General features: G+C 27.6%; 2 protein-coding genes across 5 annotated transcripts; one reads left to right on the forward strand and one right to left on the reverse strand.

Annotated features, from left to right (window-relative positions):
• The first annotated feature begins 193 nt into the window (after positions 1-193).
• Positions 194-4,041, forward strand: LOC105248468 (tektin-3). The gene is made up of 9 exons (XM_025407730.1): positions 194-241; positions 556-710; positions 1,048-1,299; positions 1,893-2,113; positions 2,302-2,407; positions 2,476-2,622; positions 2,841-3,063; positions 3,221-3,375; positions 3,436-4,041. The coding sequence occupies exons 1-9, from the start codon at positions 194-196 to the stop codon at positions 3,641-3,643; spliced, it is 1,515 nt and encodes a 504-aa protein (XP_025263515.1). The 3' UTR covers positions 3,644-4,041.
• Positions 4,042-4,198: 157 nt separating this feature from the next.
• LOC105248470 (glycerol-3-phosphate acyltransferase 1, mitochondrial) lies at positions 4,199-26,807 on the reverse strand. Of its 4 annotated transcripts, XM_011253276.3 has the most exons (14): positions 26,681-26,807; positions 26,381-26,589; positions 10,680-10,795; positions 9,967-10,145; positions 7,559-7,714; positions 7,078-7,472; positions 6,562-6,985; positions 6,307-6,460; positions 5,882-6,066; positions 5,617-5,806; positions 5,326-5,549; positions 5,142-5,252; positions 4,704-4,896; positions 4,322-4,509 (listed from the first exon to the last, which is right to left on the reverse strand). In XM_011253276.3, the coding sequence occupies exons 3-14, from the start codon at positions 10,783-10,785 to the stop codon at positions 4,322-4,324; spliced, it is 2,505 nt and encodes an 834-aa protein (XP_011251578.1). In that variant the 5' UTR covers positions 10,786-10,795; positions 26,381-26,589; positions 26,681-26,807. The 4 variants fall into 4 exon arrangements, with proteins under 4 accessions (XP_011251577.1, XP_011251579.1, XP_011251580.1 ...); XM_011253275.3 differs by lacking the exons at positions 26,381-26,589; positions 26,681-26,807 and adding an exon at positions 21,385-21,446 and having other exon boundaries at positions 4,199-4,509; XM_011253277.3 differs by lacking the exons at positions 9,967-10,145; positions 10,680-10,795; positions 26,381-26,589; positions 26,681-26,807 and adding exons at positions 8,015-8,088; positions 8,442-9,072 and having other exon boundaries at positions 4,199-4,509.
• Positions 26,808-26,858: the final 51 nt, after the last annotated feature.

The raw sequence follows: 26,858 nt of genomic DNA on the forward strand, positions 1-26,858 counted from the left end.
TCTTGGAGGCATTATTAATGCTTGCTATAATGTTAACGTTGTCGTATGTTTAGCGATTATTTCAGGATAATCGCATTTTGAAATTGTGAATTTTGACTTATTTCAGAGCAGTTTGTTTTTTGAAATTATGTTTATGTATATATTTTCTCTCTTCTTGGACATAAAGAACGTTATGAAATTATTATAAGCGATTATGGCTAATATTAGAAGCGAAAAGAAGACCGAAGCCGTTATATATTCTGTAAATCTCGCTAAGTATATTTGAATTTATATAATTTGTCATTTACATCAATTAGATACAAGATTAATAAATTAAAAATTGTTTATTGTGATCCTAAGAGAACAATTTTATTCAAGAACAAAATTCGAAACTTATTTGAAAAACGATTTATGATCTTGTAATCTGTTATACATAATACATTCCCAGGTAGCAAGATGACGTCTCCAGACGTCTTAATGACGTCATTAAAACGTTATTAAGATGTCATTTGACGTCACTTTGCTACCTGGGTTATTTATATATCATTATAATAATTATATATCTATTCCATCTAGCAATTTCAATCATGGAGCACAGTCGGTGTTCCGTCATGTATGGAACAAGTTGCTGATTCTCCAGTTTCAGTCAGAATTGAAGAATTTCACAAAACCCCGAGGTCTCATCCTTGGCGCCCTATGCTTGGATACAAAATTCTGGAAGCAGCTCCCTTGTAAATAATTTTTTATCTCTTCAAAAATTGAAAAAATATATATAACTTTTTATTTAGTAAACATTTCATACTATTTTTCATAAGAAATTAATTTTTAAACAATTAAATACCGTTAATGTTTTTTTTATCATTTATTTGATTTCTCTTATTTAATATAATTATTATTTAAAAGTAATTAAAATTTATGTAAAATTAATATTAAAAATTAATGATTTAATTAATAAGAAATTCATTGATATAAATTTAATTTTAAAAAAATCATTATGTTGTTTCAGCAGAGAAAAGTTTGATACAAATATTTCTCTTATTTAAAAAAGGTAATCTGTCTTCTGCATAGGTTCGCACAACCCGTAACGAATTTGATGATGGATGCTGATCGCATACCACATGGAATGACGACGAAGCCTTTGAAATTTCCGAATTTAGTAACTAGTTTCGATCGTAATCCTTTGCACGCGGCACGAGCTGCGCTTTGTATGCGATACACTCCCTATGATTGGAAGCAAAATCAAATCAGACTCTACAATGAAGTGGATGCGAATAGATGCTCTTCCGAAAAATTACGCAAGGACAGTGTACGCCTAATAAGGTAGGCAAAACCTTCTTCAAAATGTGATATTTAATGTATTCTTTTTAAATCAAATGAAACATTCATAGACTTTTTAATATTAATATTTATTTAATATCTCTATTTTTTTAAGGAGAAACTTACAAATTAATTATTAATTTTATATTTTAAAAGATTGAAAATATTTTATACAATAACTTAAAAAACTTCAAAGATGCCAGCAAATAAATAAAACAGAGTAATTAAGGTTGACCACAACTGGCAATTTTAATTCGAAATCAAAATTTCACTAAAAAATTGTGAAATTTTGATTTCGAATTAAAATTGCCAGTTGTGGTCAACCTTAATTACTCTGTTTTATTTTATACAATATCTAATTCAAGGATCTTCTCATGTATGTAAAATAATAACTTATTAACAAAGCATAAATTTATTAACTTTTGATGTAACTGATCCATCCAGTTTTTTTTTAAGTTTTATATATATAAATTAAAATTTTTCTTTAAAACTAAAATCTCAATTTAATCGAAGAGTACTTTTACACATAAAATATACTATTACTATTATTATTATAAAATATACTACTTGCTGTCTATTATAATTATTTATTTCAGAGAAGTTGATGAAAAGATACAAAAGAAACAAATGAAGAATGATCAAAAAGGAGAGAATATCACTTCCTGGCGGAACGAAGTAGCATCGGAGTTGGAAAGATTAATTATAGAAGACGATAGATTACAAGAATGTCGTCATAATTTGCAAATTGCGATTCAGAATCTCGAAGGACAATTACATATCGCACAAGAATGTCTCTATCATCGAGAGTCGAGAAAAGGTATTTTGCTTTATATTGGAACATAACAAACTTAGTTACTAAATATAATTTGCAATGTGATATAATGATTGCAATTTTAATGAAATTAAAAATAAACAATCGATATAAAAATATTCATTCTCGAATAAGAGTTTAATTCCTGTGAAATTGTATTGTGTTTAAGACTTATACGCTTATTAATGTTATAGATACTGACTTAGTTCATGATGAAGTCGAAAGCGCTCTGTTGAAAGAGATTGAAACGATAAGAAATTGTGAGACAAAATTAGAACAGATCACAAATAGATGCATCAATCAGGTATGTCATATGCTTGCGAATAATATATGACACTAATTTTCAAAAATTCATTCTATCGCATTTTTCAATTGACAAATGATCAAACGATACAACATCAGCTGCAAACAAATATATGCAAAAAAACAGCATTGGGAATCGATGTATGCCATCATATAAATGATTTTAGTCGAAACCTACAATGTTATAGTGAAATAAAAAAATACGATCCTAGGTAATTTATAAAAAATGTTTTACGCATAAACGGATGTAGTATTTAGAAAAGAGCAGAAAACAAAAATAAAAGAAAATTTCATTATATAATTCGATATAGTACTATAAGATATAATTTTTAGATAAAAGCTAATATCTATTTTCATAATTGTATACATTTAAAAGAAGATCCATTCTTCTTTATTTACTTCACTACTTTCCTCGAGTATCCTTTTACAGTATCACCGAGATTGGATCTTGGACGGAAATGGCAAACAATATAGTGATGAAATCGGAGGCAGAACGTGTGATATCAAGTCAATTACGAAGCGACATCGATACTGTCATGAACACTGTGAACTACGAGATGTATGAAGCTTGGGAAAATACCAATAAGGCGTTGAACAGAAGAGTCATTGAATTATTGGAAGCGAAGGAAAAACTACAATCATATTTGCATAAAGTAGTAGCACAAGAAATTAAAATTACAATAAGATTATTCAAATAATATGAAAGATATTTAAGAAATATATGAAAGATATTATGCGAAGTTTGTATAACGTCTTTAAATATTTATATCGTTCTTATGTGTTAAAAGTTCAATCTATATTGGAGTTTAGATTCAAGAAGAAATTTTAAACATCGAAAAGAGTATGAAACTAATACAAAAAACAATCGCCGATTTAGAGATTCTGAAAGTTGCAAATACACGAAATTTGGATACCAAACTTTACCGTTCGGAAGCTGAACAATGCAAGAATCATACTCAATTCAGGTTTGTCACAATTATTTACATATACATCTATTAAAACGATAATATTTGGTTGTTTTGTAGGATAAATAAAGAAGTGAAGGATATTAATAAAATAATATACGATATGAATTTGAAATTGCAACAATGTAAGGCGCAACATCAACAACTTTTGCACACAAAGTCTAATTTGGAAAGTGATTTAAAGTTCAAAACAGACGTACTCTTCATCGATAGAGACAAGTGCATAGGTCTTCGAAGAAGTTATCTGACTTCGATTACAAAATTTTAAAATGCTTACATATTGCAGGTAGATATATAAAATCTTTGCAAATTTTAAAGAAACATTGATTGGAAAGATATTCAACTAATTGTTAAATTAATAAAAACTGAAACAAGATCATTGAAAGAGAAATACACAATTGTGAACAATTATCTTTATTGTCAAGTTACAAATTAATGTCTTTAGGCAAAGTATAATATTATCTATTTATCCATACAAATATCTTATAATACAACCAATATCTCAAATCTATTCAATTTATGATTTTGTACAGTTTTTCTCATTATACAACGTAGGACTTTAAGTATTTCATTGTGAATGTAAATTGCACAATGCTTTTAGGAACATTCACAAGTGATATACCATACATAGTAGTTTCTTTAATTTTTCTCTAACTAATAGAAAGATTAATAGAAATTAATATATTACATATATTATATATATATATATATATATATATATATATATATATATATATACTATATAATATATGCATATATAAACTAAATATTCATAAATATATATTATAATACATATATACTATATATCTCTATAGTTATATGTATTTAACACATACGATAACATCGTTTTACAAAAGACCATTTGTGTTGAAAATATGTCAATAGATTCTATAAAAGATATAAAAAAATATTGAAGATTTTTTTTGATTGCGCAGGTCATCACATTTTAGTTCACATTTTTAGTCCATTTAAAAGCTGCTATAGTATTATATACGCTTTTCGCTATCACCTCTTTGTCGTAATCTTCCTTCAAGTAAAACATTTTAATGTTTTCTTGTATGTGACATTCTAAGACATTCCACTTTTCAAAAAGTTTGAGGGAATTTTTTATCGGATCGACAGATAAACTCTCTCCTATTATAATAAGAAAAAAAATATTATCTCATGTGAAAAAAAAATCTTTTTTTGTTAACAATTTCAAAAAGTTACATTGGTATATCATAAAAAATTTATGTAAAATGCAAAATTGCAATTAACAGAATTTTACAATATACATTTATATTTGAATCTAATTGAGATTATTAATCTTTATAAATATTTTTACTCACCATAATTAACTATGCCTCCGTCCAAATTAGTTTTGATTTCGCTCAATATTTCTTGGACTAAATCTCGCTCGCAAAGCGAACGGCCGACTAGCTTTATCAAATTGAAAGCGCTACATGTATACGTATCGATTAATGGTCGTAATGCCATATGTAAGAATTCCATATAACTCGAGTGTTCTGGATTTAAGCTCAGCTAAAAATGATTAAAAATTATATAAAATCATTCTTATATAAAGTGCATTACAACTGAATATTATTTATCCGTATATTTGTAAAAATTTAAAAATTTATATAAATAATTAAAATATTATATTTTTAACAAATAATAATATATAGAATGTCAAAAATGTTAGTTAATGTTATTTCAATATTAGAATGTTATATACAACTATTATTCACACATAAAAATATTACCAATATTTAAAAAATTCAATTTACTTTATATTTAATGTTGCAGATTTTTCGTTCTCTCTCATATTCTTCATCCGAGCTGTCATCAAAATTTTTCGCGTATCTTTTACTCCAAAGCTCATCCTCGAGATATGCTTTCTGTCAAAATCATTTTTTTTTTTAATATTGATCCAAGGGAAAATATTTATTTATCGAAATATACAGAACATACCTCTTGTTTGTCGATAATGCCTTTATGCGTGAATTTATATATCGTTTCAAGAATTATATCTTCGAGTTCCTGGCAAGGCCTGCAGAAAATAAACTCGTATCTCAAAATGTCGCATAATTTTAGTACTCGATTAACCAAACTATCTTGGAGCACTGTAATATTGTTCTCGGCAATCGCAACCGGATCGTTAATTTGTGACTGCAATTCAGCATACAAAGCAGTTACTGAAAATATAATAATAGGTTTCGTTACGGAATCAAAATGACTTGCCGATTATATTAATCATCTTACCTACTACGCTATCCATAATATAATATAATAACATAGTATTGCTGTAGTACGACAATTCAATCACATTTGGCAAAATTGATACAGGACGGATTGCGGTAACAACGTTTGACTTGTAAGACTGATTGCCATCAAGAGATTCAGTGATTTCTTGTCGCTGTTGCATCACTAAGCCAGGACCCAAAATATCCAGCTATATAATTCAACGATTGATAAATTTATTATTTTTTTTCTACAGCTATTACAGTTTTATCTATTGCCTACTAACCGCGTGTTTAACAATATCAATATTTTCTCCGCAAAATGCTATATCCATATTATTAAATTCCAGCTCTAACCGTATCGATTCGAATGCTTCGATCAATTTATCTAATGTACAACCGTCTCTAAACCTATTTAATAATAAAAATGCAACAACGTTGGTCGACATGATCGGTGTGGATTGGGACGAATCTGAAAGTGGTTATAAAAATAATATCCAGATTAGTAAAAAATTATTTTATAAGAGAGTAGAAAGAATAGAGAATTACATTTTGATTTAATTCTATGAAAAATCAATAATTTAAATAATATTAATTTGTAATTAATAAAAAATATATCTAAATGATATTTAATTCATAATATTTAATAGTTTATTCAATTAGGATTTTCATGCTAAAATCGACAAAACTCTACAATAATCATTTCACTCACCATATACAACATGTCGGGCGATATTATCCACCAATTGACGATGTTCTTCCACAATGACATCTGTACCATAAATAGACGAGTTCGACATAGTATATTTTAAAGTTCGTTTTGGCGATGATCTATTTTGCTGAGCTTGAAAGGTTTTTATCATTTCCTGTCGAAAATTTTTTCCATATAATAATTCTTATAATAACAAATGTGGTAAATTTTTATTTAGCATATTATTATTAATTCATAATTGTATAATTATCTCACCCTAAGGGAAAACGGTTGACAGAAATCAATCTTAACGATACCGTAGTGACCCATGAGTGTCGACCACATAGCTTTTATTGCCGAAGTAAAAGTTTCCATTTTTTTCGGCTGTCCCAATTGTTCCCTAATGAAATTTCCATCCACCAATCGTTCATAATTCATCGCTATCGGAATCAACAATGCATCCTCGATTGTGCCATCCATGTACGCATCGACAATGACACTCAGAATACCATTCTTTGGCATGCAAGGTTTGCCGGTTCTCGTGCGGCCACCCTCCACAAAGAATTCCATGTTGTGTCCGGCACGAAGATTCTCCATGATGTATGTTTGAAGAATCGTGCGATAGAGATGATCCTTGCGTCCCGCTATCGGATCGATACGACGTTTAATGAAGAAAGCGCCCAAACCTCTCAGCAACCATCTGATAGCATCGATTGATGTAGAAATGTGTTTCTTAGAAACGTTAGATAACTATTATATGAATAAGAGATTGGTATTAGATTTTGAGCTTACCCAAAAAATGGAATCTTCAAATTGTCTCCTGCTGCAATTAATGGATTCCTTATGTTATTCGTGACCATGAGAAAACTGATCATTATATAGTCTAGATGGCTGCGATGAAGCGGTAGGAGCACTAGCGGTAGACCGGTGTCATTTGCCTTCTTCAACAATTCTATTTGTGAGGGCAACACAACGGCGGATTGTATAAAACAAGGCAGCAGTTTATATATCAGCCATGCGACTATCTTAAGCAAGACGTCGCTGCATCTGCTCTCCATTTGCAGTAGTATGTCTTTGGCCCTGACTTTCGTCTTTGCAAAGGCCTTCTCCTCACTGCAACCTTCATTATTAACTGTCTCCCAGGCAGTTAATTTAATAGCGTCTTTCAATCGTTCATCATTCAGGATCTACAAGATGTACAGCGAGAATATGACTCTTTGACAATAATAAAATTTTTTCTTTTGAGATAAAGATTTATGAAATCGAAACTTACAGTCTTTGTGACCATTGGATAATCATATCTGTTGAAGCTCGAGACATGAGATACACAATTGAATATCCTTGAGAAAAACGTTGGACCTGGTTTTATCAGTAGTATGTTCAGACCAAAGGGATGCAATTTATCACGTACAGCAGTTACTAACGAATCCTATCAAATAAATAGTAAAACATACTTATCAAGATTACAAGATTGAAAAAATCATATGTACAAGTTTATATTATATATATACATACAAGTTTATATTATATGTTTTATATATATACATATATAATACAGATAAAACATATAAGATAATGTGAGAGAAAGCAAGGAAAAAGTTGAAATTTATTTTTTAAGATATTTCGAAACGATTTTCCGGTTACTTTATAATTCTTCTACCTCTTTTATTTCCCTAATTAAAAATTTTGAAAATATGGTAAAATTAATTAGCTTGTTATCCCAACTCACATTTCTTGGATATCCACGAACGATTATAATACGCCACCATCGTGATATGAATCCACGTGGTTGCTCGCACATTTCTTTTACCATTATAAAATCAAATATATATTTAATATAAACATTGCCACTATTATTATACCATGACAAAATTTCTCGTGATTTGTAAATTTATAGATATATCGATGCTTTTCCATATTTGAAAACATAATTTTCTATATTAATTTTCTGATTAAATCATAAAGTCTTCATCCATTATCATTATCGAGATAATTAATTATAAGAAATATAAAAAATCAAAGTCATTTAAAATATTTTATAGACACAGCAAAAGTGTAACATTCATTAACTTGAAATGTCACAAAAATAATAGATCTTCTTTAACGAGTCTCGCTTTCTTTTCTCAGATTTTGTTTCGCAGAGGAATTTAAGTTACCATCAGGGCAAAGCTCACGCATCGATGCGCACATATGTGCGTGATAATTGCTCTTATCCGAGGACAAATAACTAATATGAAAGAAGATGATGAAATTATATAATTAAACGTGTGTCAAAAGGACACATCTTTTAACTAAGTAATGAAGATATAATAACTGCGTGTATCTCGCAAGAGCACTGCTGATATTTTACGCCCAATCATATAATTCTGATCTATTAATACAAATACTGATGAAATGTTGTTAATGCAACAGTCATGTAATGATGCGTCATATCACAAATGACGTTACAAACATACGGGCACGCGTTTCAGATAAATTGGATGACAAAACTGTTCAAAGAATTTTGTCTTGAAATCTTTAGAGGCGGTTGATCTTTAAATGATTTATTTGCGTCGTCGTCCCTTGTCGTTGCTCTTATATAGTTTCCCTAGTCGCGCATCAAAAATAGATCACGATCGTGGATGTGAAAACGAATGAAACATCTTACAAAAGCTGTACCGATAACGCGAGTTAACGGTTAGTGAATTCTTCTAAAAAATGTGACTGCGAAAAGTCACAAAACAGATACGCGAAACTCGCAATTCCGCGTGATTACAAGACTAAGAAACGTCACATCTGGCTAAACGATTTCGACTAAATTTATTTTTAGTGCCGTTCACATCGTCCAATGATATACAGAAACCTTTCTTGTGATTTTAAATAACGACGAAAGCATGCGCATGTCTTCTCTTACGTGCATTTACAGTTGCAATAATTATCCGATATAATGAATATAGATTTCACGAGTAAATATAATGAATATAGATATAATGAATATAGATTTCACGAGTAAATATGTAATGAATCTTTGCGTAAACAAAATTAATTACTTCGATTTGAATTTTAAATAATATTAAGTTTTCTAAAAAACCTTAGCATGAATAATAATAAAATAATCCTCTGCTTTTTAATATCTTAAATAAATATCGACTAAATTCTGATTAATAATTGAATCTATAAAGCAAATATTTTATAAATATATAATTATAACTTGTAAATATATCTATTAGTTATAAAATATTGCATGTTATCAGATATTTTCAAATTGTAATGCATAAAAATAGAATGAAATTTAATATAGAATAAATTACATATATAATATGCTTCAATAATTAAGATAATTCTCAGTGATTTTTAAAGACTTATTAGAAATTTTAATCGATATAGCTCAAGGTAAGTCTTTATATCTACTTCGCTGCGTTGTACCCTTCAATTTTATGCATCGACGAACAATGAATCGACGGCAATCAAACTCGGAGCAACGAGATCACCGATATTTAACGATAAATTCGGTAAGTTAAAGCGACTACGCCACTTTAATTCAACGGATCCCGTGCACGCCCACACGTAAAATTGCAACAGACTAGATTGGCAATGAACACGCGAGAAGATGTCGATGATTGACAAATCGGTCGGGTTTGCGTGGCTAGTCGAGATGATAAAAGGCAGCGTTAAGTATGCGTTAGGCGTACAAAAACGTACTCTGGAAGCGGGTGTGCAACTGTTACAGCAGTATTGCAGGAACGAAAATTGTTGTCTGGTCTGTGGAGGTACCGGCTCACTCTCCTTAATCCTGTACAATGAGGAATCGCGTAGCTTACGCCAATCCTCCCTCTCTTGGATCTTGCTTCGTCGAAAATTTTGCGCGGCTTGCCGGAGACCTGTAATCGTGCACATATCGCGTTTATTTCAAATATTTCTAATATTACGAAAAAAATCTTCGTCTATGTAAAAGAAAACAAAAAACTTTAAGCAACCTAATGATTATCTACTTTTAGAATATATAAGAGAAGAAAAATATAGAATAATTTCTTCAAGGTAAGAAAAAAATTTGAAAAACAAAGACTTAAATTGTTAAGACAAATTAAAAATATGAAGATTAATAATAAGAATAAAGTATAATATAAAAGATGTTGCGTTATTAATATAAAAAAATTAATAAATAAATTACAGTTTAAATGCTGTTTCGAGAAAAAGATAAGGTCGAAAATAATTTTTGCTCTTAGAGTCGTTAAACAAACATGACACATATTTTGTATAAGAATATTTATTCATGCATTGCGTATTTGATGAGATTTCGTTGTAAAAAGATAATTGTATGCAGGAACGATTCTTTTGTCGACTTTAAATAAATAGTTCTATAATATCCTAACTTACGCAAGACTCATTGTAAAAGAAAAGAAAATTGCTCTTACCATCCAGTGTGAATCGGTTGGCTGTCGATTCCACATTTCGTATTTCCGTTCTAGCTTCCCAATTAGCGTATACTTCCTGTAAACGCGTAGATAACACGCCCACCATATTATTGGGTCTGCAAATTGAAAAATAGTAGACAAATACAAAAATTAAAAAATATAAAAAATTAAGTTAAAAGTAATAAAATTAAAATTAATACGGAGAAAATAAATCCTTAATAAATCCTTAATAAAGTGAGTAATAAGTTGAGAATTAAAGTTAGGATATAATATAAAACGATTATTTTAACTTTATAATGTCAATAAATAAATTGTACATTAATCTACTAAACTATTTGAGTAACAATAACACAATATATTATACATCAATGTGTAAGAAAATAAATTTTTTTATGATAAATTATCGTTTATCATGATTAATTTTACGCAAATGGAAAAATGTGCAATTAATCAGACAGAATTATGAATATTATGCCTATCGAAAGTAGGTCTGCGTTCAATTAATTTGCTATCGGATCTGTAATAATATGATACGCACGATGCATTCACCGATTCAATGCATATGACTTGGAAAATAGAGAAAGCGAAAAGGCTATTGCGGAACAATGCAATTGCAAAAATAAAGTAAATTGTAAAACACGCTTAATTGCACTTCTTACTAGGGACGAATGAACAAATTACGATAATACATGATATCTTTTGTGTGCCAACGTGGGACGTACTTTCTCTCTAATTAAATATTCCGAGATTGAACGAATTTGTTTCTCAATACATCAACAGTCTTGTTTCTTGGTTATAGGCAATTAAATGATGCAAACGATATTAAAGAAACAAAGCGAATGATGAAAATCTTTAGCATCTTTTAGAACTGACAATTTTTTTATTAAGAAATTAATCTTTAAAGAAGAAGCTAATAATCAAAGGAGTGTAAACTTCAAAATTGACATATTTTAAAACTGAAACTAAATTCTTAAAAAATATATTTGAGAAATAAACGTATTCAATAAATAGATCTTTGTAATATTACGAAAAAATTATACATACTAATACATAATGTAAATAATTATAAAGATGCAAAAAGATGCAACTTCTTTGAATCAAAATTTCTTTATTTTGAATAAAAATCGTTTATCTATAAATAATAATCAATTCATATATAATAAATAATTAAACAAAGTTAATTAAAAATCGCATTATTTTTATACATATTTTTATTACGATTGATAGCTCTAACTACAAAGTGATATGTAATAAGTTTAATGTAATAAGTTTTTATTTTCTTGGGTCATGGTTCAAGTAGTAATGCACTTTATCGCATTTTTTTCCATTATACACAATTGAGCCAATGTTTATTTAATCTTGTATCCTTAATTTATTGTTTTTATCGCTTTTTCTGCGTATGAAATCAAACTAAAAAAATTTAATCAACAAGCTTTTTCGCATATGATGTATCGAGTAATTTTCATTCTATGCATCGTGTATAGCAATAGTTGCGAGCACAATCGTCACAAAGGCTGTGCTTCATGGTGATGGTTCAGAAGCGAGAGATTGTCAAGAGTTATTACGAGCCGTCGATTAGGCTCGTACGATCCCGACAATGGCGTAGTACGTCCAGTGTTACGCGAGAAACATTCAACAAAGACAAATTTAATATAATTCAAAATAGATGACAGTAAAAATAAAAGAGAAAAAGACAACAGGAAAAAAATATATTTTTATAATTATTTTTCTTATATGTTACTAATTTGCTGTATATTGTATATTTGACATTAAAACGTAATTTCTCTCTTTTTATGATTATTTAAATAAATCTCAATGTTTTCTTATTAAAAAGAATTATAACGTTCGTTTCACGTATTATTGATTTGTTCATGAATATCAGATTAGTATGTTATAATATTATTGATATTTAAATATCCAATTTTCAGCATATAATTTCTCGTTTATCGAAGATTATAATAAAATTTTGGTAATTTCAGGTTTCTTTTATGTAGACTGTACAACATATTTTATGCGTCATATCATTCTTCAAATATTACAAATAAAATTTGTTTTTTTTTTCTGTGTTTACAGCATCAAAAAAATTCCAGCGAAATTATATAACATTTTTTCAATATAAATTAATGAAATTACTTTTGTTTGTTATTATTACATATTTAAAGAGAAAGAACATCTGTATTTTGAAAATAAAAACGGCAATTTGAAATATTTCTCTCAAAAGAGAGAAATAACATCGGAACATTTGATGATCTTTATTCTATATCTTATTCCTCTCGCAAGATAAACTGAAAAAAGTACTTTAAAAATAAAATTGACTTTTTCTTTCATACCTTTTGTGTCGAAATATATAACGGAAGTGTGATACGCCGACATACAAATGTAAATAATTACAAATGTAAATAATACAAATGTATAATAATTGTCAGCTTAACGAGCAATTTTGAATTAATTATATACTGTTCATCATAACTATTATTTGTGACTTGTGATTTAAAATGACTTCGCAATTATACAAAGAGACAAAAAACGATTCTATATATACTTCGCAATTATACAAAGAGACAAAAAAACGATTCTATATATCTAAATATAATAAATGAGACACATTATGTATTACGCGTAAAACACTTTATTACCTTAAAACACATGTGATAATTGCTATTTCGCTAATATTGTAAGAAATAAAAAGACGATGCAAAGAGTGTAAAAAGTTTCAACGCAATGCATGATAAAATATTTTCATGTTATATTCGTTATTCAGCAATAACGATAGCACAATTGGCAACTCAATATACAACAATGTGTGGTGATTGAATCTTTGTATTCATCGAAAATAAAAACTTATACTTTGCATAAAAACAGAAACGTTAACCCTACATCGAAATTGTGACTGCTTAATTCTATGATCAAGTTTATATAAAGTAAAATAATAATCAAATTAGTTGTTAATGATAGTTCACGACAATTATATTATGTTAAAAGAAGAAACTTATTTTGATACTTCTTTTTATGAAAAACGTCAAACAAAATTAATTTTTTATACGTTATTTTTTTCTATATTTTTTATATTATTTACATCCTATATTATTTGTGATAAATATAGATTGATAAATTATATCAAAAAATCCTCTTATTAATTTCATGGATTAATAAATAGCTGACTAGAAACTTTAAGAATATATTGAAAGTAAACGAGATAGAAACAGTCTTACAGTAAATATTTCTAATTTAAAAAAAAAAGAAAAAACAATATGTTTTTTATAATAATTAAGTTTTTTCATACTATGAAGAATATATACTAAAAGCAATATAAAATAATATGAAATATATGATAAAAGTTATTTAAAAAATATATTTTATAGATGGAGAACAATTATAAAATATATGTGAGTTATCATTTGATACATTTTTCTTCTTTATCTTTTTCTATCTTCCTATTGTATCTCTTAGTAAAATCTCTATCTTCCTATTGTATCTCTTAGTAAAATTTCTTCCAGAAAAATATAAAAATTTTTAATCAAAATTATACAATTCATATCCACATAAATAAGCTAATAATCGTAGATGCGATTTTTCGTGTCTGTAAAGCTGGCATGACAATCTATGAATTAAAAAAAATATTAAGAATTCTGATAGCATTTTTCATAGTTCTACAGTTCCTGATAAAAATTAAAAAAAATTCCGCATTCCTTATATTAAAAAATTGAAAAAAATGTGCCAATGATCAGCACGCCACATTTTTACTAGGTGTGCTGATCGAGGACATTAAAAATTCATAACAAATTATTAATTTTTAAAATATCAATTTAAAATTGCATATATAGGCTAAACTATAGCAGAACTATCGGAAACTACTGTTAAAAATAATGATATTCAATGCATTTTAGTACTTTAGAGAGAAAGATGTCGTGTTAGATTCGCGAAATTGGCACGGCATTTTTTCGATTTCGATTTTTTAATATAAGGAATGCAGAACTCCTTTTAATTTTTATCAGAAACTGTAGAATTGTAAAAAGTGCTATCAGAATTCTTAATATTTTTTTTTAAATTCGTGTATTGTCAGCTTCACAGACACCGATTTTTCTCTCGAGCAATTTTGTATATTATTGCCTAGAAAAAATAAGAATCTATTAGAGAAAATAAGGATAAATTTGCGGAAAAATCGGTTAATCTAGTTTTTAATTTATAAAATACCATCATAAAAATTATAAAAATAAATCAATTGAATATGGATTCTTCGATCATACGATCTTGCATGCGCGCGTGTGCAGTTACATAAACGGGGGATTAAGTGTTGCTCTATATGTGGGAAACGAGTGCATCTATTATCTTGTATTCTGATCTGAACGCCATTGCGCGAGGCAGTTGATTTATGCGTATCACTTGCATACGTATGTGCGGTAGCATAAGAAATCTTCCGCAAAAACTATTCGATTACACGTTTGCGTAATTAAATAGTTTTTGCGGAAGATTTCTTATGCTACCGCACATACGTACTCCTTTCTGTACCACAAACTAGGAATGACCATTATATAATATAAAAAAAACATTGATATTTTTATTCAATTTAGAATCTTTCTCGATAGTCAAAAATATAAATAAATAATTAGTATAAATGAGTTAAATGCAAATGAGTTAGAGGAATTAATTAATATTCTTATTCAAAAATCGATTCAAATTTAAATTGAAAAACATTAAAAACATAATTAATATAGAAATCTTTCTTTTAATTTTTCCAGAACAAATATTTAATATTTATAAATAAAAAATTTCGTGTTATAAGACAATTAAATAATTTAATCATTAAAAAGTTAAATTATTTCAATTGATTTTTAGAATATAAAGGAAAATAGTTCCAAAAAAAAGGAAAACCCACATAAAATATTAATGAGACAAATTTCTGATACTAGTGCAGTACAACAACAAAGATGAATATGTTGAATGGCAATAACAATATTGAAGATATTAATAATATTGGATGACCGATAACAAATGTCGATGATACATGACTTTGTATTTACAGCCGTTAGAAAAGAAGCAAGTGTCTGAATCTGAGTAATATTTAATGTCAAAGTCCACGTTGATAAATCTATCGCGTGAATAACGCGTGCAAGAGGAATTTGATTATAGAAGAAGGCCGGGAATATTGAAAAGCGGAAGAGAATGACACCGCGATTCAAGACATCGAAGAAAGTCGGAAATTATTGTGGAATTCTAAAATAAAACATTAAATAGCTTTTGAACAGCAGATGAAATGATAAAAATATGAGATAAAAAAGGAATGAGAAAGCGTGATCATAACAATAAAGGTTTCCTGCGCGTTGCATCTTCCTGTAATTCTATCAATCAATTCATTTCTGTCAAGTCATTTGAGAGAACTGATATATATCTAATATTATATAATTTACATTTTTTTATTTATATATCATTTTATATATCATTAGAAAATTTATTTCGCGAAAATGTTGTGCTGCCATTATAATTATAAAACTTATTTTTTGACAATTGTGTTTTTGTAATCTTCTATAACCGAACAAAATAAAAATAGCAATAATAATAACGCGATGAAAATAATATTTAAATTAGCGTTAAAAGAAGATTATTATTTAAATCTCACAAAATGATTTCGCAATGCATCATAATGAATGCATTAGCGAGTATAATATTACGCTCACATTGTGCTTCCAGACAGGGTAAAATTTATTTAAATTGCTCATCCGGTGCAGTTCAAAAAATGTAATCGAGATTCGATGAATATGATCTAACAGATTATCTAACAGATAATATAACAGATTTTATTTTGCATCATTTTTGCACACTTTTATACTGACATGCTAATGCGACAGATCATACTATTATTGCATAAGATGTTTTTGTTAATTCGATGTCAACATAGATATATGAACTTATTTCCGTCGTGGCACAACGGGTTATCGACATCGAAACTTTTACATTGTTGAAACTAATAATAATAAGATATACGCAATATTTCACTGGCTTATCGAACTTAATGGTTGATAACTGAATAATCACAATGGAAACTACCGCATTGGATTATTCACAAGACTCCTTAACATTGTACTTTAATAGTAAAATTTAGCATATTGCTACTAAAATTATAAAATGCAATTATGACTAATAGAAGAATAACTATTATATAAGAATAACTATAAATATGAAGTAATATCGCCTAAATTTTTGTGACATATAGTTTTCAAATGTACATACATCTGCATTTCATTATTTTTAAAGTTGCATCATTTAATTCTAATTTCTTTGCCGTAAACACACATTTGAAAATTTTCCCTAAAATTTTGAAAAAAAAAAAAAAAAAAAAAAAACATGCATCTGCTAGAATTTAGAAATAAAGATTAAATATTTAATATATGATTAAATAAGAAAACATACTTCCCAAAGTTATATTTTTTAATAGATTAAATGTTATGTAAAATGCCAATATTGAAAAAAAAAAACTAATAATTATTCTCTTAATAAAACATTATTTCACTTAAGATCATTGACATTCGAATTAATGAAACATGATAGATAATAATAAAAATATGTCTTTCAATTGAAAAGATTCTTGAATAATCGGATAAGTATTATAATTTCAGATATAATTTGATTATTCGGATATATATTTATAATTTTTTATTTCAACATGACTGTTCGATTACATTTCGATTACATACACGTCGCCATGAGAAACGAAAATTATCGTCGCCCTTGCATGCATCAGCCTAGGAATCACACTCGACAAGATGCGACTCGTGAATAATGAGGAGCAAGGTCGCGGTGAAAACGCGCACAATGTATTTTTGACAGTAAGCGCGTATTTCGACGCAAACGCAATTGAACGTAAATGATAAGTTGATTGATCAAGACACGTGTACGTTCGTGGAGCTGTTGTATCTCTTTTTCTGCAAGCGACAGACAATATGTCAATACAGCTTTCAAAATATCTCTGGTTATTCATAATACATATTGCTCGCAAGTTTTTACATTGAGACTCGTGTTGCCCCATCGGACTTCATCGCATTTGAGAGCGATTAAAACGGTTCTATACAACAACCGCTTTTCCTAAAAGATCAATCTTAATCCCGGTTTATACGGGACTCGAAGCTTAGTCATCTAAATAACAGCAAAAGTTTATTATTCGCGAACACAATATTTAATATAAATGTTAAAAGTGATCAGAAATGAAAATAATACAAACGATCAAAAATCTGAGCATATTTAACAAGATTATAAATACAAATATTATATTATATAAATATATCAATGTAAATACATCATAGACATATGTATATATATATATATATATATATATATATATATATATATATGTTTATATCCCAGTTGTCTTCCGTCAACTTCAAAGACAGATTTCTGGGATCATCTGACAACGATTTTTCCTCAATGAAAATATCGAGACACTGATAATTTTTGAATTATAAGTGATTGGAAATAAGGAGTTTTTCGTAAACTAAGCTTTGTAGAAATAAAATATTAACAAAACCACTTTCTTCGATTAATTTTAAATAGAGTTTACTTTAGTTGAGTTTTAATTTAAGACTTAATTGCAAAGATATATGATGACAAAAATTGGGAACATGCAAAAAATGATGGCCTTCATTGACATTTTCGCTGAGGAAAAATCTTCAAATGATTCCAGGAATCTATCTTTGAAAGATGACGGAAAATAACTGGTTTGATGTATTTACATTAATATGTTTATATAATATTTATATATATATATATATATATATATATATATATAATATATATATATAAATATCTTTATATAGATCTATCTTTGAAAGATGACGGAAAATAACTGGTTTGATGTATTTACATTAATATGTTTATATAATATTTATATATATATACAATATATATATATATATATATATATATATATATAAATATTATATAAACATATTAATGTAAATACATCAAACCAGTTATTTTCCGTCATCTTTCAAAGATAGATTCCTGGAATCATTTGAAGATTTTTCCTCAGCGAAAATGTCAATGAAGGCCATCATTTTTTGCATGTTCCCAATTTTTGTCATCATATATCTTTGCAATTAAGTCTTAAATTAAAACTCAACTAAAGTAAACTCTATTTAAAATTAATCGAAGAAAGTGGTTTTGTTAATATTTTATTTCTACAAAGCTTAGTTTACGAAAAACTCCTTATTTCCAATCACTTATAATTCAAAAATTATCAGTGTCTCGATATTTTCATTGAGGAAAAATCGTTGTCAGATGATCCCAGAAATCTGTCTTTGAAGTTGACGGAAGACAACTGGGATTATACATATATATATATATATATATTACATATATATATATATATATATATATATATTACATACACATATATATATATGTATGTAAAGAAATGATGTTATATCTCGATTAGTAAAAATGTTTTATGTCAATATAGCATTGATGTGCAATGAGCTCAAAGATTATGAGATATTTACACATTCTTGATAAGGAAGTAAACATTTATACATTGCATTAAAAGATTAGTTGATGAGAAAAACAATTAATAAATCAAAGATTAAGGCATAAAGACGCATGTTGCATTGTACGATTATTACTGATATTAAATCACAAGAAATCAATTTAATTAATTATTTAGAAATTATTTTTTTGTACATATAAACTTGCTTTGTAATGAAGATGTTTGCTAGAATTGTGCGATATTTTCTCTGCTATAATAGTTTAATTGAAAAATTAATGAATATTTTAATGTTTTTTTGGATAATAATTATTATCAATTATTCAATTATTAATTTAAGAGAAAAAATTAAAAGATTTGCTCTTAGTAAATTAAATCATATATAGAAAAAAATAATTTAATGTTGCAAATGTACAGAGCTCCATTTGATTTCGTACAAGAAATCGAATCGATGAAAAAACCAGGAAGCGTAGAAAAGTGAAATTTTTATTGTAGACTCTTTACACTTGAAAATACGATAAAATCTCATAAAATTCTGTAGTATTATAAAAAGGATCGAAAACGATTTATGTTTTCCATAAATCTCGTTCTGCTTAAAAATCTCTCGACAAAATATAAGGTATATATATTCCCTCTTTTTTAAACTATTTACATTATTTGCAACTCGAGATTTTATAAATGTAACTATTGGATTTTTGATGCGAAGTAATATTTTTATGCAAGATACAATAAGTTAAAAATCAAACGATTACATTAAAGCCTCTTCAGAAACACAAATATATAATATATGTATCTCATCAAATTTTAACATATGAAATTCCTTCACAAATAGTTTATCTTAACGCACAATATATAGCTATACAGGGTGTCCCATTTTAATGCCCCACCCCAAATAACTTTCTTATTTTTAATTTTAGAAAAAGATGTTTCAGACAAAAGTTGTATGGTTTCGAGGGGGACATAAGATGGTACCATTAATTTGATCTTGAAGAGTCACATGAAGGTTACGTGAAGATCATTTTCAATTTCTTAAATGGAACACCCTATATATTTTTGCATATTCTTGTAGCTTATCTCGAGAGCTTTCCAAAACACTATAAATAAACATTTTTTCATCAAGTACGTTTCGAGTAATGAGGCTTGAAATCATTTCTTAATTTTACATAAACCATAAAATATCTTGTAAAATATTCATTTTTTGATTATCTTACCTTAATACTTTTATGTACAAAATAATGAGAGAAATCCATTGGTGCAAAGAAAACATACAGTTGTTTTTAAGAAAAAATATGGAATTGTTAATTGCAAATTACATATTTTTTTCTTAAAAACAACTGTATGTTTTCTTTGCACCAATGGATTTCTCTCATTATTTTGTACATAAAAGTATTAAGGTAAGATAATCAAAAAATGAATATTTTACAAGATATTTTATGGTTTATGTAAAATTAAGAAATGATTTCAAGCCTCATTACTCGAAACGTACTTGATGAAAAAATGTTTATTTATAGTGTTTTGGAAAGCTCTCGAGATAAGCTACAAGAATATGCAAAAATATATAGGGTGTTCCATTTAAGAAATTGAAAATGATCTTCACGTAACCTTCATGTGACTCTTCAAGATCAAATTAATGGTACTATCTTATGTCCCCCTCGAAACCATACAACTTTTGTCTGAAACATCTTTTTCTAAAATTAAAAATAAGAAAGTTATTTGGGGTGGGGCATTAAAATGGGACACCCTGTATATAGCTATATATGTGTATTAATAATATATATTTATTAATAATATATATGATCATATATATTTTTTCAAAGATTTCGAAAATTTTTTAATTTTTTCTATCTAATTTTTTAATTTTTCTATCTAATTTTTTAATTTTTTCTTATCTAATAATTATAAATATTTTAGAAAAATATAATTGGAAAAAAAAATTTTTTTCGACTTCAATAAATTTGTCTCTGAAGAAAAATGCAAATACAGTCCATGAATAATAATAGAGATATAGAATTTTTTGTGTGAATAGTAGAAATAATAATTTTTTGTTGTTTCCTATAAAATTATCAAGAATCTATAATAAATCAATGATCTTGTAGAAATGATTCTATAAAATTGTTAAAAATTTTCTAATAATACAAGTTCAATATTTTAATATAATGTTATATTAAAATATAATATTCGAATTATTGACGCACAGACACATTATCACGTATCTCCTCTCCGTTAAATTACCTGAGATTAAAAAAGTAGCAGAGCACTCCGCAGAAAAGGAAGATTTCGATGAGACCGTCCATTCTCGTTTTCGGCACTCTTTATCAATGTACTTCAATTCGAACACTATTCGAAGAAAAAAAAGCCGTCTTATACACACTACATACACACGTTCAATCGATAATATACTGATCGTTGGCCATAATTATCCCATCGATTATCAGTAATGTATCAGTGGTGTCGCGGGTTTATCTTCGCAGGTGCCGAAATAATGTGTGCGATAACAGATATCGCAAACAAACGCGATCGATTGTGCAACTTGTGGGATCCATGGATCGACGAAGCGACTTGCTTCTGACAGAGGGCAAACAGAATTCGGCGAGAGGTCCAAATCCCGGATATGACGATCGCACCAACCCGTCTGGTCGATCTAACGTTGTCGACTATCGTCGACTATCGTCGACTTTCTACCGCAACACATTAAGTAACCATCGGCGAACCGCTCCGTCATTGCCTCCACCGTCGCCGCCACCGTGGTCGGTTCACTGACTCACTGACTCTCTACTGGGATGATGGTGCGATGCATGCGTGCGTGAACTCGAAACTACGTTTTCAAGGTACATGAAAAGAGGAGCGGAGGGTGGCTGCGCGTGACCTTCTGGATCACGCGAAGCGGAGGGAGAGAGAGGCGAATAAGAAGAGTTGGGTCGCGGAGACGAGATTATCTATCAGTCTCGTATCGGTCACTCTGAACAATTTGGACAGTTACTTCGAAAAATTGCACCAAAATTGCAATTGTTTCCAAGAGGAAAAACGTATAACAGCGTTGATGTAGAAAATTGCACCCTATTAAAAAAATTGATAAGAGCGACTTACTTGCGAAGATTTATCTATCTATTATACGTATAATATACGCATACATATAGTATACGTTCAGTTATAATTAATAAGAAAAAATCAACTGAAAGATGTAGACGTTATTTGTTTGCTTACATAATTTTCAATAAAAATGATTTTAAATGTAAACGTAATAGATATACGACGTATATTTCTTTATATCCGCAAATATTTAAACGACAAAAGCATAATTAGCAATATTCACGATTCACGTAATAAATATACGACGTATGTTTCTTTATAGCCGCAAATTTTTAAACGACAAAAACATAACTAGCAATATTCACGATTCAGTAGATCGTTAAAAATTAACGATTATATTAATTATCTCGCGGACGCGATAATGATTAACATTTTGTTACGCAAGTAAGCTCATCAAATAACATCATATTATAATACACATGTTACTAGTTTACAGAAATAAATTACTTTGAAATAAAATATATTTTTTCGAAAATTGTGCAGCCAATATATATTCTATAAATATATATTCTATTTATTCATCCCTCCAAATGAATGTTTTAATTAATTTCTAACTAATTTTAAGGTTTACTGAATGTGCTAGTATTATACTAATAAATTCATATGATAATGCATGATAAAAGAGATAAGAAATTTGACGGATAAATACGTGACATAAAAAATCATTATTTTCTGTTATTTTATTATTTTCTGCTTTATTCTTTTTATCGAAAATCGCGATGATGCAATTCCATACAAACGAAATGTATTCTATATCTTTTACTTGTTTTTCTCACGAAGAAACGGTTCAGAATTGATTACTGTCACCGAGCAATAAGAACTGTCATTGTGTGGTCAAAAAAATGAAGAGTCACTCTTCTGCACTTTGCTGATGCGGTCTCAGTATCTATATAGACGTCCTTGAAAATTACAAAATAATAATAGAATGTACTACGCATAAGAATTCGAATGAAGTTTTTATTTAAGTGACTCATTTTAATTAGCATGTTACACATTCTAAAGAGATTTTTTTTAAATTCTACTCGCTTGAACATCGCATATCAATCGTTATAAATAAAATTTACTCTGTGATTTGTTGAAAAATTCATAAAATTAAAATTGAATTATTCTCCCTTTACACTCTACGCTTTCGCATTCATAATTTCAATCATTATCCATGCGTGTATTTACCGCATTTTTTATCTCGATACATTTAATTTCGTTGATTGACAACAATTCTGAAATGAAAAGATATGCTTCGATCCATAAAACTTTCTCTATTCATTTCGTTGTTTGCAAAGACCCCGGAAAACCAACGACTTTCACATACGTGATTAATTTCAAACTTCAATCAAAATCAAAATTGTATTAACGTCATACACTTTCACGCGATGCAATTAGGCAAAAACCATCAGGTTGGTAAAAATCAAAAACACATTAAAAGCGAGAAATTTATTGAGAAACTTTGACGGTCGTCAAATCGATCATTAGAAGCCAAATTTTAAAATGAAAATGTTTAAATTACGAAGAGTAATCGTATAGCCTTTTCTTTGAAAGTGAAGTGCATGAAGAGATGAACGACTTTCAAGATTATAGAAATCTTGATAAGCATAATTTTTGCTTGGCAAGTATATATATTTAAAGACTGATTTAAAATTTATATATATATATATATATATATATATATATATATATATATTTATTTATTTATTATTTATTTTGAGTTTAGATAAGAAGTGAAAATATATTAAAATAAAAAATATAATATAAAAAATAAACGATGAACAATGACAATAACACGCTTGATGTATATAAGTTTGATGTATGTATTTAGCGGACACGTTTTATGTAATTTAAGTGAGATAGCATCGCGTTACTCGGACACAACCAATCGGAGAACACGAACATTTGAACAGCGCCAGAAATATGCTCTTTATTATTACTCTTATCAACAATGCCGTTTATCATCGCGAGAACACGAAAACGCAAAAATATAGTTACAAATTTTTTAACTTTTATTTCTTTATATATGTATATATATATATATATATATATGTGTGTGTGTGTGTGTGTGTGTGTGTGTGTGTGTGTGTGTGTGTAGACATTAATATTCTTACATATAGTATATATTGACATTTATTTAATATATTTACGATTTAATAAATTCGCACGAATCACAGATACGGTTGCTTTCCTCGACACCCAGTCGAGCTACGATGATTTTAATGTACATTTGCAAATTGACGTACAATACGGACCGTAATAAAACGTCTAATGGCTTTCAATAGGATTAATTTACGACTCGCGACACAGAACTCCGATCTCCGAGTATCAGGTCGCCACTATTTTCACTGGTAAATCGTTCTATACGAAAATCATCATTTTTTCGAATATTAAAAATTTTTTGGAAATTTTGATATGGATTTTGCAAAGTACTTAGTACAAATTCTATAATTTTAGAATTCCTATAAAAAAAGTTTATAATTTAGCATTCCAAAAATATAATATTAATACTTATTAAGTATCCGTAACTTAAATATCCATAAATATATATAGTATTATATATGTTTTGGAATGCAAAATTATAAAATTTTTAATAATTATTTGTGTGTATGTATAATTTTTTTCATTCTATTATTAAATATGAGATTTATACTACATATACATATATATATACTTTTTTTCATATTGTATCCAAATCATATGTATAATTTTTTTCATTCTATTATTAAATATGAGATTTATACTACATATACATATATATATATATATATATATATATATATATATATACTTTTTTTCATATTGTATCCAAATATATTATATTCTATGCAAATCTATATAAATAAAACTTAATTCATCAAAAAACTTTTACATTTCCAATAACTTATAATTTGAAGATTACTTATTAGTATTTTAATATTTTTGTTAGAGGGTCTAGATAATATGCATAATTATTTATTAATTACATTTACAAGAAAGCATATGTAAGTATTCTTTGATTTTTATTTGAATATGTTTTAGAACCATTTAAAATAAGACATTTTTTTTAAGTGTTCAATTACATTAAACAAAATAATTCATGTAATATTATATATTCATTATTATGCAAATATCCTTCAAATTATAAGATATGAGAAAAGTTTTTAAACAATAATTTTAATGATCATGCACTTCAACTTTTCAAAAATTTTATAAAATATATTAGCTTTAAAATATACATTTTTTAAGAACAAAAGTTATAAAAATGCTTTAAATGATATTTGTAAAATCATATTTTTGTAATGAATATACTTATATGCATTGTATTTGTGTATCTATAACTAAGTTTTTTGTCGTGTGATATAAAAACATACATATACATATGCTGATTACATATATATGCATTATGGTACAGTGTAAGTGTTTTAAGGGAAATATCAAACGTAATCAGTTTTAAATAATGACAGAAAAAAATTTGTTTAAAATGATAAATCATAAAAAGAAAACATTTACTTATATTTTCTTATTTCTATTCTATAAAATGTCCATTAAAAATAATCCATAATATTCTCCAATGATATGTTTGTTTGTAAATATAATGTGAGTAATGATAGTAATTATAGAGAGTTATTATTCTTTCTCTCATATTAGTTATTATGTTCATATATATATATATACATGTGTAACACAAACACACACATTTATACAAATATACAAACTATGTATATTTATATGTATATATAAGTATATATATTGTAGTATATATATATATATAAAGTTGTTAAAACTAACATCTTAAGAAAACTTTTTTATATTAATATTTATATTTTATATTTTTTATTTATGCCTACAATACTATTAATATACTAACATATGTCCTATCCTTAACAATAGAAAATAACTTATAAATTCTCATGTACTATAACACTCTAGTCTATCCATATCCTCTTATAAAGGAAAAACTTGCTTCCAAATTTTATTTTTTCCATAATATTATAAAATTTTTATATTTAAAATTGTAAATTTAAAATATAAAATATATCATAGTAAGATATAAAACTATAAAAGCGATAAATATTAAGAAAACAATAATTATATATGAGCATCCTGAGATAATATTGGCATAACCTAACAACGCGGTTAAACGTGATTAAACATAATAACAATAATAACTCACCTTTTCAGATGATTAGACAACTTTTTCTCGTTTGCAATTTAATTCTGATGAACTTTTTCAATAAGTTTTTTTATAAATTACGTCACTACGCACATCCATTAAACTCTCGAAGTGTTATGTTACACACATGTCGCATTTGAACCAGCATACTAAACGAAATTAAAGACTTCAGACTTCAGACTGAATTCGTTTCTCTCGCCTTCTTTTACCTAGAAAGATTTAACAAAAAAATTCAACGAAAAAAAATTAGACGTATAAAGATACGCAAATCTTTATTAATATATAAAAATATATATATACCTTAAATATTAGATCTTGCTGTTTAATGAAAAACTCGCGCATGCTTTGTGAAACATGTTTTTATTTACCGCCAGCGAATGCTCTCATTCTTTCGCGTCGTACACACAAATCATAAGCCGGATCTACATTGGTCGTATCGTAACGTCGCAAGTCGTAAGTTGTAAGCAAATTGACCAAT

Source organism: Camponotus floridanus, unplaced genomic scaffold (assembly GCF_003227725.1).
Source record: "Camponotus floridanus strain SB8 unplaced genomic scaffold, Cflo_v7.5 scaffold1, whole genome shotgun sequence".
NCBI classification, from domain to species: domain Eukaryota; kingdom Metazoa; phylum Arthropoda; class Insecta; order Hymenoptera; family Formicidae; genus Camponotus; species Camponotus floridanus.

Bases quoted from the DNA above. Each gene is read 5' to 3' on its own strand.
- LOC105248468 (XM_025407730.1), top strand. From the start codon at position 194: ATGGCTAATATTAGAAGCGAAAAGAAGACCGAAGCCGTTATATATTCT. The intron at 242-555 runs GTAAATCTCGCT...TATTCCATCTAG, and splicing joins CCGAAGCCGTTATATATTCT to CAATTTCAATCATGGAGCAC. The intron at 2,408-2,475 runs TCAGGTATGTCA...CTATCGCATTTT, and splicing joins ATCACAAATAGATGCATCAA to TCAATTGACAAATGATCAAA.
- LOC105248470 (XM_011253275.3), bottom strand. From the start codon at position 21,446: ATGGACGGTCTCATCGAAATCTTCCTTTTCTGCGGAGTGCTCTGCTAC. The intron at 10,146-10,679 runs GTAAGAGCAATT...GCACGATTACAG, and splicing joins CAACCGATTCACACTGGATG to GTCTCCGGCAAGCCGCGCAA. The intron at 7,715-9,966 runs GTACGTTTTTGT...TTTATTTGATAG, and splicing joins GTTGCACACCCGCTTCCAGA to GATTCGTTAGTAACTGCTGT.